General features: G+C 40.8%; 1 protein-coding gene across 1 annotated transcript in view; it reads left to right on the plus strand.

Moving 5' to 3' along the window:
• The first annotated feature begins 1,074 nt into the window (after nucleotides 1-1,074).
• Nucleotides 1,075-14,053, plus strand: part of LOC125916879 (mediator of RNA polymerase II transcription subunit 14-like) — a 45,656-nt gene continuing 32,677 nt past the window's right edge. The window contains exons 1-5 of the mRNA XM_049623140.1: nucleotides 1,075-1,474; nucleotides 6,067-6,093; nucleotides 8,441-8,546; nucleotides 12,851-13,024; nucleotides 13,853-13,982. Coding sequence (XP_049479097.1) covers nucleotides 1,260-1,474; nucleotides 6,067-6,093; nucleotides 8,441-8,546; nucleotides 12,851-13,024; nucleotides 13,853-13,982 — 652 coding nt within the window. The 5' untranslated portion in view covers nucleotides 1,075-1,259. The remainder of the gene's footprint in view (nucleotides 1,475-6,066; nucleotides 6,094-8,440; nucleotides 8,547-12,850; nucleotides 13,025-13,852; nucleotides 13,983-14,053) is intronic.

The raw sequence follows: 14,053 nt of genomic DNA on the forward strand, positions 1-14,053 counted from the left end.
CTTCTACGTTAGTTGCACATCAGAGTCACCTAGGAATCTTTAAAACCTGGAAGCCCAGATCTCGCATCAGACCACTTAAAGCCGCATCTATGAGCGTGGCATAAGTATTTTTTTAAACCCCGCCCCCGCCCCCGCCCGGTGATTCCAACGTGAAGGCTACGTTGAGAATCACTGTTTTAAAGCAGGAAGCAAAATTTTGAAGGGGAAAAGTGGAGGCAGAACATAGAAGAAAAACTGAAAACCCTGGGAGGGCAGGGCGTCTACTGCAAGGGCAGGGACAAGAAAGAAGGGAGTGAGAGCCAGCGGTAGAGGATTTAAAGGCTGTCTCTGTGGTAGAACTCCCCGGATTTGGGGCTCGGTAACGAGGTCGGCATATGTCCAACTCCATTAAAGTGAAGTTATTCTGCCAGCAGCCCTGCTCTTATCCCCCATCATATTTTCTCGCATCTTTTCCCACAGTTAAAAAAAAAAAAAATGACGGAAACGTTTTCTATCCCACGAAAGGCGCATGAGCAGACTGTGGGAGGAGCAAAGGTCTGAGAAGCCACGAGAGCGCAGCCGCAACAATTTCTTCGCGACTCCAGAACCACAACTCACGAACATCTAGGAAGGAAACCTACCCAGCCACGTTCGCCCCGCACTGGGGAGCGCTGATAAATACCTCAGGGTACATTGGAGCCTTTTAAACACCGGAGGGCGGCGAGGGCAAGGGCGGGGCAACTACTGACGTTCACGGTGACGTCCATGGCTCCGCCCTCACACCCGCTTCCGGCGACGCGCGGCTACCGCTTCCGCTTTCCCCACCCGCGCTCCGGCCCCGCCCCACTCCCACGCGCCCCCAAGCGTCACGGCACCGGACAGCCGGAGAAAAGGCACAGGTTGCTGTCGGAAGTCCCCCTGCAGGTTCCCCTTCCGCTCTGCCTAACGACTTCCGCTTTGGGCCGTCAACATGGACGCTGCGGCTGCTTGGCGAAGCGGCCTCTGATCGGTTGCGGAGGCGCAGCTTCTCTGCGGAGGCCTCCCCGCTTCCCCGCCCTCCCCGCCTCTCCCCCGCCCTTCTCTCCAGTCCCTGGGGCCGGCGGGCTCGTTGCTACATGGGGGCGGGCCTCCGCGGCCGGCTCACGGCTTCCTGTTCGGAGGCGGCCTGGCGGTAGGCGGCGGCGACTCTGCCCGCGCCCACTTCGGCGCGGTGACCGAGCGCCCGGGAAGCTCGAGGGCTTCATATTGTGCCGCTGCACCAAGCCCGGCCCTGCGCCGCCATGGCCCCAGTGCAACTGGAGAACCACCAGCTGGTCCCTCCCGGAGGCGGTGGCGGGGGCAGCGGCGGTCCCGCCTCAGCCCCGGCGCCTCCTCCTCCCGGAGCTGCCGTGGCGGCGGCAGCTGCAGCTGCGGCCAGCCCCGGCTACCGGCTGAGCACCCTTATCGAATTTCTGCTGCACCGGGCCTACTCGGAGCTCATGGTGTTGACGGATCTGTAAGTGCCGCGAAACCCATGCCTGCTCTCCAGCCCCCCCCCCCCCCGCTCTTCCCGCCCAACCGGCTTAGATAGGCTCGCACCTCCCTCTCTCCAAGGGGCTGCTGTTTTCTCCTTTCCTCTGGGCTAATCTAGAATTTTTGAACTCTTGGGGCTCAACGGAGGTGGAGGAAAAGCTTTGCATTTGGGGTCTTTCTGGAGATGAAGCAACGGACACTTGTTAATTATGCATGTTAGACTTGCACTGAAAATCTCATCTTTGGGATTTTTGCTCGAGTTGCCAACCGAACCCTATTAATTAATTGGTTGGAAGCTTTTTAGCCGAAAGCCCACTTTTAGGGTTTAGGAATACATAATATTCGAATTCCTAAAGACAGGAAATCTGTTTTACAGCGTCTTGACGGTACATTTTAAACGAAGGTTGTAATTGCTTCTGGCAAAGTTTGAACTCAGGAGATGTATTGTGTATAAGATAATCCAAAAATTTGGAATCCAAGGTGTGTGTGTATGTGTGGTTTTTTTTCTGGAATGTTTGAGAGTGTTCTGAGTCTTAACAGTGTAAGTAAAAGCTGTAACTGGTCTTCTGTTATTGTCTCTTGGAGTATGAAGGGAGTTTATAGATCACTAAGTTACCAATGAAATGCCATGGGACATGATTAGGGTGTTAATCCCTTCAGAATAGGATCAGACTACACTAATGATTTTTAGTGTGTGAAGAAAAGGCATTATAAAATTGCGGGTATATATACTTTACTGTTTTACATTTTTAAATCCAGGTTCAGAAAAAGTAAGAATTATAAGTTTTTAATTGTAGTTTTTATCTTCGATCTATTGTTAGATTGCAGATCAGTATTTTCAAGTGGAACATTAATTTGTTACTAGAGACTAAAAATATTTGTTTGCAGATGAATGAAAGAGTTAGAATAGGTTCTCCTTATTCCTGCAAAACATCATTCTCAAGTTGGATATGTTGTACTTTATTGAATGGAAGAGAAAGAAGACTACCCCTGCCTAATGAGAAACTTAAATAGCTGTCATGATTAGGTGTCGTAGTAATATACCTGTCTGAGCCAATTACTGGTGGATATCATGAAAATTTAAGAGTATCCATGAGAAAATTTCATACATGTAAAGGTCACCTACCCAATGTATAGCTAGGGAAAAATGTTGAAAACTGCTATCAGTGGTTGTATAATTTGTTTTTTTTGTAGAGGATTTGTAGAAATTCTTCGAGCTATACTGCGTTCTTACTATTTTACAGTTATGAAGAAACATCTGTTTTACTGCTGTAGAATAAGTACATAATTTTAATCCTGCACCCTTTATATGATGATGATTCCCATACTTCTATCTTCAGCAGAGACCTCTCCACTGAACTCCAGACTCTATATCCAAACGCCTACATTTAAATACCTAATGGGTATTTCAGTGTACCAAGTCCAGACTCAAACTCCTGATTCCACTTGATCCCCCCCACCACCTTCCCTGTCTCTCTAAAGAGTATCTCCATTCTTCCTGTTGTTGCTTAGGCCAAAAATTGGGGGTAACTCTTGGCTCTTCTTTCTTCCAATCCTACACCCAGTACATCAGCAAGTACTGATCATCTCTGACTTCAGAATCTGACCACTTTTCAACATTTCCATCAAGTGTGATTCCTTTGCCCCTGTTAACTGCAGTAGTCTGCCATCTGATATCTCTACTGCTAGCTTGCCCCTTTACAGTTTTTGTCATCCATAAAATAGGATGATCCTTTTAAAACTTCTCACATCTCTCCAGTGGTTCTCCATCTATCTCACTTACAGTAAAAAGATTTTATAGTCACCTATATATGGAGTGACCATAAAAGTTATGGTCCAAGTCAGGACACTTTTGAGCATGAAAGGTGGTGCTGTTAATAATAATGTTGGAGCAACAGGCACAAACCAGGACTATCTTGGGCAAACAAGGATACGTGGTCTGAGCCTTCTCTCTCTCCCTTACCTCTTTATCCTCATTTCCAAATACGCTCCTCTTTGCTTATTCTGTTTCAGGCACATTGTCCTTCTTGATGTTTTTTCATAGTGCCAGGCACACTCCCACCTTAGAGCCTTTGCTCTTCCCCCAGAAATCTATGTGGTTTGCTTTCCTATTTCCTTTAGGTCTTTGTTCAGATAGAACTTATCACAAAGACTTTCTCTGACCACCCATGAAAAGCACTCTGCCCCTGCTGTCCATTCTTAACTCACTTTTTCTCTTAATCACTAGTGGGTACTCTTAGTTTATTGTGTGTCTCTTCCTTACTGGCGGCTCCATGAGAATGGGGATTTTGATTTGTTTGCTATGTTCGGTGGGCCTAGAACAGTGTCTGGCACATAATCGGGGATTAAGTAAGTATTTATTGACTTAACACATCAACAAATGAATTTTTAGAATTGTAATTGCAGACCATGGAGTATTTAACAGGAAAATACACTGTTGTTCTTAATACTTAGAAAAGAGTAAGATAACTCTTTTCTCTTTTGATTTGTGCAAGCCAAAATTAGTTTAAGAACTTACTTTGGAGTTCCTAAATCCTGTATTTTCCCTTGTTCCAGCTGGAAGCTGTCAGAATTAACGTATTGATGTAAAACTAGTGTTCTAGGTATACTTAATACGAATCTTATTTCTGCCACATTTGATGCTTGTCTGTGTACTATTGAAAGTAAAAAGGACCGCCTTGACAATTTCAGTGGTTTATTTTGGGCCATGGATTTCTGGTTTTTTTTCCTTCTCCTTGTCTATCCCAACCTCCTTACACACTCTCATCTAAGAGTTTATACTCTGCCTTGACTTTTTAGGGATGTAGGTCCTACTTTTTTCTTCTTTCTTTCTTTTTTTTTTTTTTTTTGCCTGTTTTAATTAAAATTAGAAAATGCTAAGATCTCCATCACGTAAACTTGTCTTATCACACTTTCGTGTAAGTTTCTGTGACTTCCAAAAATTTGTGTTTTAGGGCTTTTGCCCCCAAATGGTGGATTCATTATCCATAAAGGAATTTTAAATAGATTAGGAGGAATTGGGCAGGTGGGGGGGGGGGTGGTGGTGCAGGCAACAGAGCCTTATAATCTTGGTCCCCAAAATGATACCACCTCTGAAATGAGGTGATCCTTTTAGGGTGTCCGGGGCAGGTGGAAAGAGCTGGAACAATGTTTCCTGTTTTTTCTACCTGCAAAATCTCTCCTCTTTTGTTTCTCTGTGTCTGTTAAGCACACACAAGCATCCATGGTTCTTATGCTTTCCCTCCCTTGAGGATGAGGGTTGTGGCTCCTCGGGGAGTGTTAGGAGCTTTCACATGTAGAGGAACTTACCAGTAGTTGTTTTTACTTGTAGTCTTACAAGGCCTAATGTATGCTTCATCTGATCTGCTGGCTCATCCAGCTTCTGCCCGGTTTCCTTTATCACCAGATCATAACTTCAACTTCTATGTCACTGTCTACTCTCCGAATTGTAGTTATCTACAAGCCAGAGCTCATTTTAATAGTTTCCCCTCCTTCTGCCTTGAATCTCTGGTTTTATTGTTTCTGCACCTGTGGCCTGTGGGGGTGGGGTGGGGGAGAGGATCTAAGTAGTTCAGTGTGTGTTCTTCAAGAAGTGCTTAGATGTGGAGCGCCTGGGTGGCTCAGTCAGTTAAGCGCCAGACCTCAGCTCAAGTCATGATTTCACGGTTCATGGGTTCAAGCCCTGCGTCAGGCTCTGTGCTGACAGCTCAGAGCCTGGAGCCTGCTTCAGACTCTGTGTCTCCCTCTGCCCCTCCCCTGCTCACGCTCTGTCTCTCTCTCTCAAAAATAAACAAACATTAAAAAAAATTAAAAAAAAAAAGAAGTGATTAGATGTAGAGGAGGTTTTAGAGTTGCTCAGGCAGTTGAATCTTGGGCCATGGGATAGGGGTTTCTAGAATGTGGTGATTCATGAGGCAGATCGGGACCTCTGTAAGCATCAGTGGATGTGAGAGTGTTAAATAGTATAATTTAACAGGGAAAATGGTGACATTGGTAGCTGGCTGTTGTACTGGAAAACTAGCAAAAAGAAATCAAAACCTTATTGGAGCTATTTAAAAGTAATCATTTACAGCTAACCACCATGCAACATTATAATTACCGTAAAACCCTTGGCTGACACTGGTCCTTTTGTGTGCTTAGCTTCCAGTTTTGCCCACCCTAACAAAACATGGAGAGGTTATTGCTTGGAGGCAAGGTTCCATTGGATACAGGGAGGCTGACAACTAGTATTCTGCATCCATGACTATTTTGGTTTTAAAAGAGTATTTTCTATGACTCTGTGATATAGTAGTGTGCGTAATGTAAGACTTGAGCTTTTTCAATGTTTGAGGCTCATGCAATACCTTTTGGAGCATTTTGAATGGAGAGGAATGTTCCTTTGTTGATTTTTGTCCCTTATGGCCATATTGCTGGAAACTCAAAAAAGAGTAGGTAGCCACACAAGCTTGTAGTGGCTATTGATCCAGCTTTTCTGAAATGCTAAAGTATGTAATAGAGTCAGAATAAAGACTGTTATCATTTTGATGAAGGTATGCATATGTTTAGTCAATTTCTTTTGTGTTTTTTCCTTCTTAGACTGCCAAGGAAATCTGATGTGGAAAGGTAAGTATGAAGAAAACCTTAAATCTGTGTCTGTGTTGTTAGATCTATGGGAGTGTGTATATGTGTATGGTATATGAGAGAGAGGGAGAGAGAGAAAGTGTGTGTGTGTTTGTGTGTCTGTGGGTGGCAGGGCTGTGGATTGGAAACCTAGGCCCAGGGAACCCAGGGTGATGTTTTACTCCATTTGTTTAGGGGGCCCTGGGAAATGTGGTTTCCTCATCCTTGACAATTCTTGGTGTGAGACCAGCTCTGGACCTTCTGTTCTAGAAACCTTTGTTGAGTCACTGACCAGGTCAAGTCCCTGAGGGGGGTAGAAAGATGTAGAAAACTTAGAACTTAATAAAAAAGCTGAGAAACAGATTCACTTTAGAAAGTTGGCTGCTAGTTTACCACGATGCCAGATATCTTTAGAGAATTGACATTTGCCTACTCCGTTGCTGCTTTATAGTTGAGATAATTTTTATTGAGTTGGAGTTGGGAGCTTAAGACATAACTAGACACCAATGTTTCCATAGGCCAAGGGAACAAGATAAATTAAGGTTTCAAGGCAATCCTGTGGTAGAGATTTAAGTTGTGGCTATAGTATAGACTACTTGACTGCATCTTTGGCACTAATGCTCCTTGATTTTTTTTTTTTTCCTCTAAAGACCAAGTCACTAGGGAGGATTTATTAGTGACTATGCTCCACCCCCACCACCAGCTCTCTTTCTGATGGAATTAGACTGAAAAGGCAGAGATGGGGGAGACAGTTGAAACATACCTTTTTTATGGTTTGGCTGGTCAGTTTTAAAGGAAGGAAATGAAAATCCAGATTTCTTCTGTCCACTCTGGGGTAGGAAGGGAAACTGGACCTTGGGAAAACAGACTCATGCTGCTTATCACCTGAGATTGCATGGTGTCAAAAAGATCAAGTTACGGTAGTTTACAAAGGTGGGTGTTTGCTTTCCAGTAGAGGAGCTCATTTGGGAAAGCAAGTTAATAATATACAGATATGCTTGCTCTAGGAGAGCAACCTCACAGCAGCTCTGTAAGTTGTTGCTGAGTTAGAATGATGGTACTAATTCTCCTAGCATGGAGGTGGCTGTCAGGTTGTAATGTGCGTTGAATATTTTTTCTGTGTTCCAGTCTTGCCTGTGACGCTCTGGTAGTTTTATCTCTTAAGATCCTTCACAGACACTGGCAAAGAGTCTTAACTGTATCTGTGTCCTTGATTCTTTTCTTTGTACTACCACTGATCCTATTGCTGGCTGAATCTTAAGCCTTTCACGTTGTCTGTGGGCTCCATACACATGCTTTCACTAGGAGTTAGACTCTGTAGTCAGTCAGGATTATACTTCAACAGAAACTTTTGGTTGGGTGCATTGCCTCATGGTGTTGCTGTTGGTGAGATGCAGGGATGTGGTTTGGATCTGCAGGTCATTGAACAGCTGTACTGAGACTAATACAGGTTAGAGTCCACTTGGCGGGAGGCTGATGTCCTGCTGGCTTCTGTCATCAGTCCTGGCCTGTTCAATATTTTTTTTCGGTATCTTAAGGTAAACTATGAAAGTGATTTTCAGTTTTATAGCTGACAGGAAATTGAGAGGTCTAGTTCACACATTGATTGACAATGTAAAGCTTTTAAGGCTTTATGAGGAGATGAAGCCTTCTTTCTTCATCATAGAAGATGGGAGAAAAAGCATCATAGGGGGTATAGTATAAAAATAGATACAGACTGACCATCTAGCTGTTACTTTTAGTAGTCAACTTACTTTCCTTAACTTTGTTTAGATAATTTAATATCTAAGCTTGTCGTTGAAATTAGTTTGGTAAAGAGTTGGATAGTTCTTTGATTATTCAGCTTTTTAAATCATGCTCTTGCAAGATGGGAAATGGACCCTTGCTTTTGTAGAAGTAAGACAGTTTCAAGCTTTGGTAAAGATCTATTTCGGTTCCTTTCTTGTACCAAAAAGGTTGCCAATTCATAACTCATAACCACAATTATGAAATTCCTAACTCCTAATTTGATCTCCTCTGTGACCTGGTTAACTTCTATATTGTACTTTTATATCTGTGAATTGGGTATATTTTAGTGAGCAACTTTTATTGTCCTGCAAAATTGGTTTTTAAAATGTGATTCTGATTTGTTACTCTGATACTATTGGATTTATTACCCTGAAGTAGAAAATTAAAAATGCAGCCAGTATGCAAAATGTGACAATAATTCATACTTATAAATATTTTAGGTGATTCATTTTGTTGTAATGGTTATAAACATAGATTGAGTCATATTTTAGCTCAGATGAAATAAATTGTTAAATATTCTTTTCAACTATGTTGGTTCATTAAGAATTGTTTTATTTTATAGGAAAATAGAAATAGTGCAGTTTGCTAGCCGGACACGTCAACTCTTTGTTCGATTATTAGCTTTAGTAAAATGGGCTAATAACGCTGGCAAGGTGGAAAAATGTGCGGTGAGTTAAACTTTTGATTATGTTTTATATTAAGTAACTTTTTGGAATGTTAACTTGTAATAGATATAACTTTTGATTTTAGCTTAAATTTATATATGCTGATTTGTTTGAGAGACGTTACTTAAGTAATTCTGTTTCTGTATGAAAATGTGTAATATATTTCTGTAGAAACTTAGTATTTGATTACCTGACTAGAAAAAAGAGTAGGCCGTATCTGAAGACATTACTCTAGAAGATATTAAAGACAAAGACTTGAATTAAAGGGGGGAAACAGCCTTACATTTGTACACTTCCTTAAAGTCTGCAAAGTGCTTCTTGAATTTTGCCTATTCTTGAAAACCCTCAGAGTATGGCAGAGTCGGTATCTTCGTCTTGTTTTACAGATGAGAGAATAAGGTTTTCAGAAACTAACTGGCTTCAGTCAGGGCCACAGAGCTGATGACAGCATTTATCTGTTTGCTGTTCATCTATTCATTCTCCAAACCCTTAGTGAGCACAGAGTATAGGGTATAGTGGATGACACCCAAGTAAGGCACAGCCCCTACCCTCAAGAAGCTCATAGCTTTTAAAAAAAATTTCTTTTAATCTTTATTTATTTTTGAGAGAGAGAGAGAGAGAGAGAGAGAGAGGGAGACACAGAATCCGAAGCAGGCTCCAGGCTCCAGGCTCCGAGCTGTCAGCACAGAGCCCGGCGCGGGACTCAAACCCACATACCACAAGATCATGACATGAGCTGAAGTCAGACATTTAACTGAGCCACCCAGGTGCCCCAAAGCTCATAGTCTTTTGACTGTTACATACCAGAGATGCTAAAATCTGTGCCTCCCTCCCCGCCTCCCCCACCAAAACAAAAAAAATTTTTTGAAGCTGTATTCAAGAAGTGTTGAGGGAAAACATCAGTAGGGGTCTTGTGTTAGCCTGTTGAGCTCCTAACTTGGGGAGGATGGTGCCTCCCAATTACTCCCTTCTGTTTTCCTTTGGTCATTTCCGGTGAGGAGAATGGAAAGAGTAGAGTACCTTTTCATACTGGAAAGGGAAGGGTAATTGTCATAAAATGAATAAAGTCCTAAAATAATGAGAGCATTTACTGACTTTAATTGAGGTCTGCTCTACAAGGTCAAGTAATCTAGCCACTAGTCAGTTTTATTTGGAAAGTGGGTAGATTCTCTAAGTGAGCTTGATACTGATGCTCATACCTTTTTTTTTTTCCATTCAGTTATGTAATAACATTAAAATTTTTTTTATCAGTTTTAATAGGTGAAGGCAGAAAAACAACTTTACTTTGGTTAAATTTTATTTGAGTCATTTTTAAATTCTCTTAAAGTTTACTAGACTTCCTGGATAAATTAAAATTAGCAGCTACCCACTTAGTTTAGAGGTACCATAACAAGTGTATTTTTAGCACTCTGACAAGCTAAGTCTAGAATATTTTTAGAGTAATTTTATATTTGCAAATCTGTCAGGGTTTACCTATTCCATAAAATCCCAGTTCAGAAAGGAATCTACAGCACAGTTGTGTTTCTGCACGTGATTTCTTGACTTCTCACCTCTGTTGTAGCCACTGCATTCACTGCCCTCGGTTTTACTAGGTTCCTTTATCGTTAGACCCCAAGTCTGTGTGAAAGTTGCTAAAGTGAAAGGAGAAAAGGGGCTGTGAAGAAGTTGAGAATTTTAAATTCTAGGAGAATAATTGTTTTTAGGTTAAAAATAAAACCCGATCTTCACTGAAGTTGATACTCCATTCCAGCTCTACCAACTAAGCTAGTGATCAGACTGGAAGAATTCTACCAAGACACATTCTAGTCACATATCTCTTGTCTGTAGGAGTAAGCTGTCATCCTTCTATATAATATCGATCAAGGGTTTATTTAGAGGGACGGTATTTTGTACCATACATTTTCCTTATGGGGGAAAACATTCTTTTATTCATCGGCTATCTGTTGGTATGATAGGGAAGTTAAAGTTTATATTCAGAGGGTCTTTTGTACACCGTAAAGCATCATACAAAGAATGGTTTTGATTATAAATATTAACAAACAGACTCATTCCAAGCTTATTTATGAGAAAGTTTTACAACTCATTGTTCTGGAAATTTGGACACCAAATGTAGTAAATCTGTTTTGGCTGAAATGAGGTAGCATGGTATACTGTTTCTGAAAAGCCTGGGGTGTCTTCTCAATAATTAATTTGGAGCAATCTTTTCTTAAAGATGTTCAAACTTGCAGTGAAAAGTTAGGTGTCACTGAAGTAAATCAAATCCAAGTGTTCAATTTTTCAAATCTGGTGTTAAATTCCTAATTATATCATGGGTATTTCAGTTACCTGTTTAATACTACTGAGTTCAGTAACATAGTGTCAGGGAAAATCCAAAACTCTTGGTTTTAATATTGAGCCATATTGTAATTCATCTTTCATTAATTCAAAGTAGAGTATTCTTCTATTAGTTTCTTGAGTTGGCTGTTCAAATAAATCACATTCTGAATGAAGTCTCATATTGAACTTCTGTAAAGTTTTGGTATTTTGTGAATGTAGACACAGATGTGTTTATGTCAGGTGTAAGGTCCATCAACTGAAGAATTAGAAGATTATTCATGTTTTAACTCTTCTGTTCTCAACCTAGTGATTATTTAACTAGTTTCATTTGAGGTTCTTAATAGATAATGATCTTTAGCCATACCAGACATATTATGTGTGTAGCTGAGTGTGTAAATACATAGTTTGTAGAATTCTAATGGTGAAACAGTCTGGATAATGTTTTATTTAAGAAAAAGAGGAAATAATCCTATTCCTAGAACTTTCTGAGAAACAGTTTTATTCAGATATAATTCACATACCATACAATCCACCCATTAAAGTGTCTAATTCAATGGTTTTTAGTGTATTCAGATATGTGCAACCATCACAGTCAATTGTAGAATGTTTTCATCATCTCAAAAAGAAAACATGTACCCTTTCACTGTCACCCCAAGTGCCCCCATCCCAGCCCTAAGCAGCCACTAATCTGCTGTCTATAGATTTGCCTATTCTGAACATTTCATATAAATGGCATCATGATGGAGTCTTGTGTGACTGGCTTGTTTAATTTAGCATAATGTTTCCAAGGTTCATTCATGTTGTAGTACTTCACTCCTTTTTATAGTTGAATTGTATGAATCTGCTACCTCGCTCGAGGCTCAATCTGACGAACTGTGAGATCATGACATGAGCCCAAATCAAGAGTTGGCCACTTAACTGACTGAGCCACCCAGGTGCCCCTGTCTTAACCTGAGTCTCAATTTTCTCATCTCTAAAGTGATAGGAATTATCTGATTTTGTCTGTTTCCTGGAGTTGTGAAGATCAGATAATAAAATGAGTATGGAAATACTGAGAAAATAAATGTAGGGCATTGTGTGCTGGTATTAATTGTGGGTGTGATGTGGTATTAATTCTGGATACCATGTTTTAAGTTAGCCACTGATAAATTGGAGCCTTTCCAAGGCAGCAGAACAAGGGTGGTGAGATAGAAATTTGGAGATGTAAAGACTAAATTGAAGTGACTTGGAATGTTTAGCTTTGAAGATAGGGTGGGCTTCCCCGTGTTGGAAGGACACGAGAGACATTACTGCTCCAGAATAGAAAAGTTTCAAGGAAGGAGTTTGCAGCTCCGTGATGAGCTCTACTATTCAGAAACGCATTCAATAGAGAACTGATGGAAAGGATTTCTGTTTGGGGCATGAAGATGGCCTAGATGTCTTATAACAGCATTTATGGAGTATTTTATGTGTTCTAGGCACTGTTCTTAAGGTTTTGTGTGCAATAACTCTTGCTCCTCAGAACAACCTTGTAAGGTTGGAAATCATTATCTCTATTCTACAGTTGAAAAACCTGAGGCACAGAGAGGTACTTGCCTAAGGTTACAGGGATAGTAAGTTGCAGAGTTAAAATTGAGACCAAGGCAGTTTGGGTCCAAGAGGCCATGCTTTTAACTACTTCATTACCAGCCAACTCTAGAAATCTGTAAGAGGAAAAAGCATTTTGTTCTGTTTTTCCTAACTTCTTATATGTATGTGTAATGTTAAGGATGGAGAAACAAATTGGAAAACGTTTTACTTAAAGTGATAGGAAGTTATTGTTTTTAATGTTAAATCTAAACGTATTAAATATTTCTTCACATTACTGGAAAATTTTTTGAGGAAATATTTTGAAATGTGGAAAACTTATATTAATGTCCCTCAGAGTTTACTTTGGAATGAATAAATGATATTTGAAGTGCAAAGTAGCTAGCTCTCAATGAAGTTTAATACATTTACCCTTTGCTTTAAAGATGATTTCAAGCTTTTTAGATCAGCAAGCCATTCTGTTCGTGGACACTGCTGATCGCCTGGCCTCATTAGCTAGAGATGCCCTAGTCCATGCACGCCTGCCTAGTTTTGCCATCCCGTATGCCATTGATGTACTGACTACTGGATCTTACCCACGACTGCCCACCTGCATTAGGGTAAGTGCACTGCTCACCACTCCTGTTCTTAGAAGTTAAAGGCTTTGGCATTGGAGTCTACTGTGTTATTAAATTGTCCAGCAAAACAACTGTTCTATATATACATTTCTGAGTTTATTTAATCATTTTTGAGAGAGAGAGTGGGAGAGAATGGGGGAGAGGTAAAGAGAGAGAATCCCAAGTAGGCTCCAAGCTGTCTGCGCAGAGCCCAAGGCGGGGCTCAAATTCACAAACCATGAGATCATGACCTGAGCCGAAATCAAGAGTTGGACGTTTAACTGACTGAGCCACCCAGGTGCCCCTGTTCTATATTTTAAAAGATTTCATGTAATTCACTTTTTTCTCCATAATTAGAATTGTGTTTTTTTGGAATACATTGAGGCCAAAATGTGAATAGCTATCAAAATAGATAAATCGGGGGGGGGGGGCGGTAAACAGGTGTAAATTAACTTACATCTATTTCATATGTGAAAATACGGTATGCTAGTTGCTTTTTGGAAGCTTTTTTTTTTTAAGTAGTGCGGTAATAGTTTACTGATGTGGTGCTATTGTATTTTATACTTTTAAGAAGTGGTGAAAGTCATCTAGTGACATGAACTTGATTTCATAAATAGAGCGTGAAGAAGATCATGTTGCATTACTGTCTCAGCTGGGTGGCACTCGGATGCACCATAGTTAAGGAGCATATCACTATTATTGGATGTCGACTTAAGAAATGAGTGTTGAGATCCTCTTGGGCAAAGTGAGAAAATACTATGTTAAGACAGGTGCAGGTAAGAGTTGTGTCTCTTTGTACATTGTTATAAAATCACTGAATTTTTTTTGTAGGATAAAATTATTCCTCCAGACCCGATTACCAAGATTGAGAAACAAGCCACACTTCACCAGCTCAATCAGATTCTTAGACATAGGCTTGTGACCACAGATCTCCCTCCTCAGTTAGCCAATCTTACAGTTGGTATGTACCGGAAGTTTATCTTTTTTAAGAATTGACTTGTTAGAATTTTTTTCAAACAGCTTTTGGGGTTT

This window comes from Panthera uncia, unplaced genomic scaffold (assembly GCF_023721935.1).
Source record: "Panthera uncia isolate 11264 unplaced genomic scaffold, Puncia_PCG_1.0 HiC_scaffold_1290, whole genome shotgun sequence".
In the NCBI taxonomy this organism is placed as follows: Eukaryota; Metazoa; Chordata; class Mammalia; order Carnivora; family Felidae; genus Panthera; species Panthera uncia.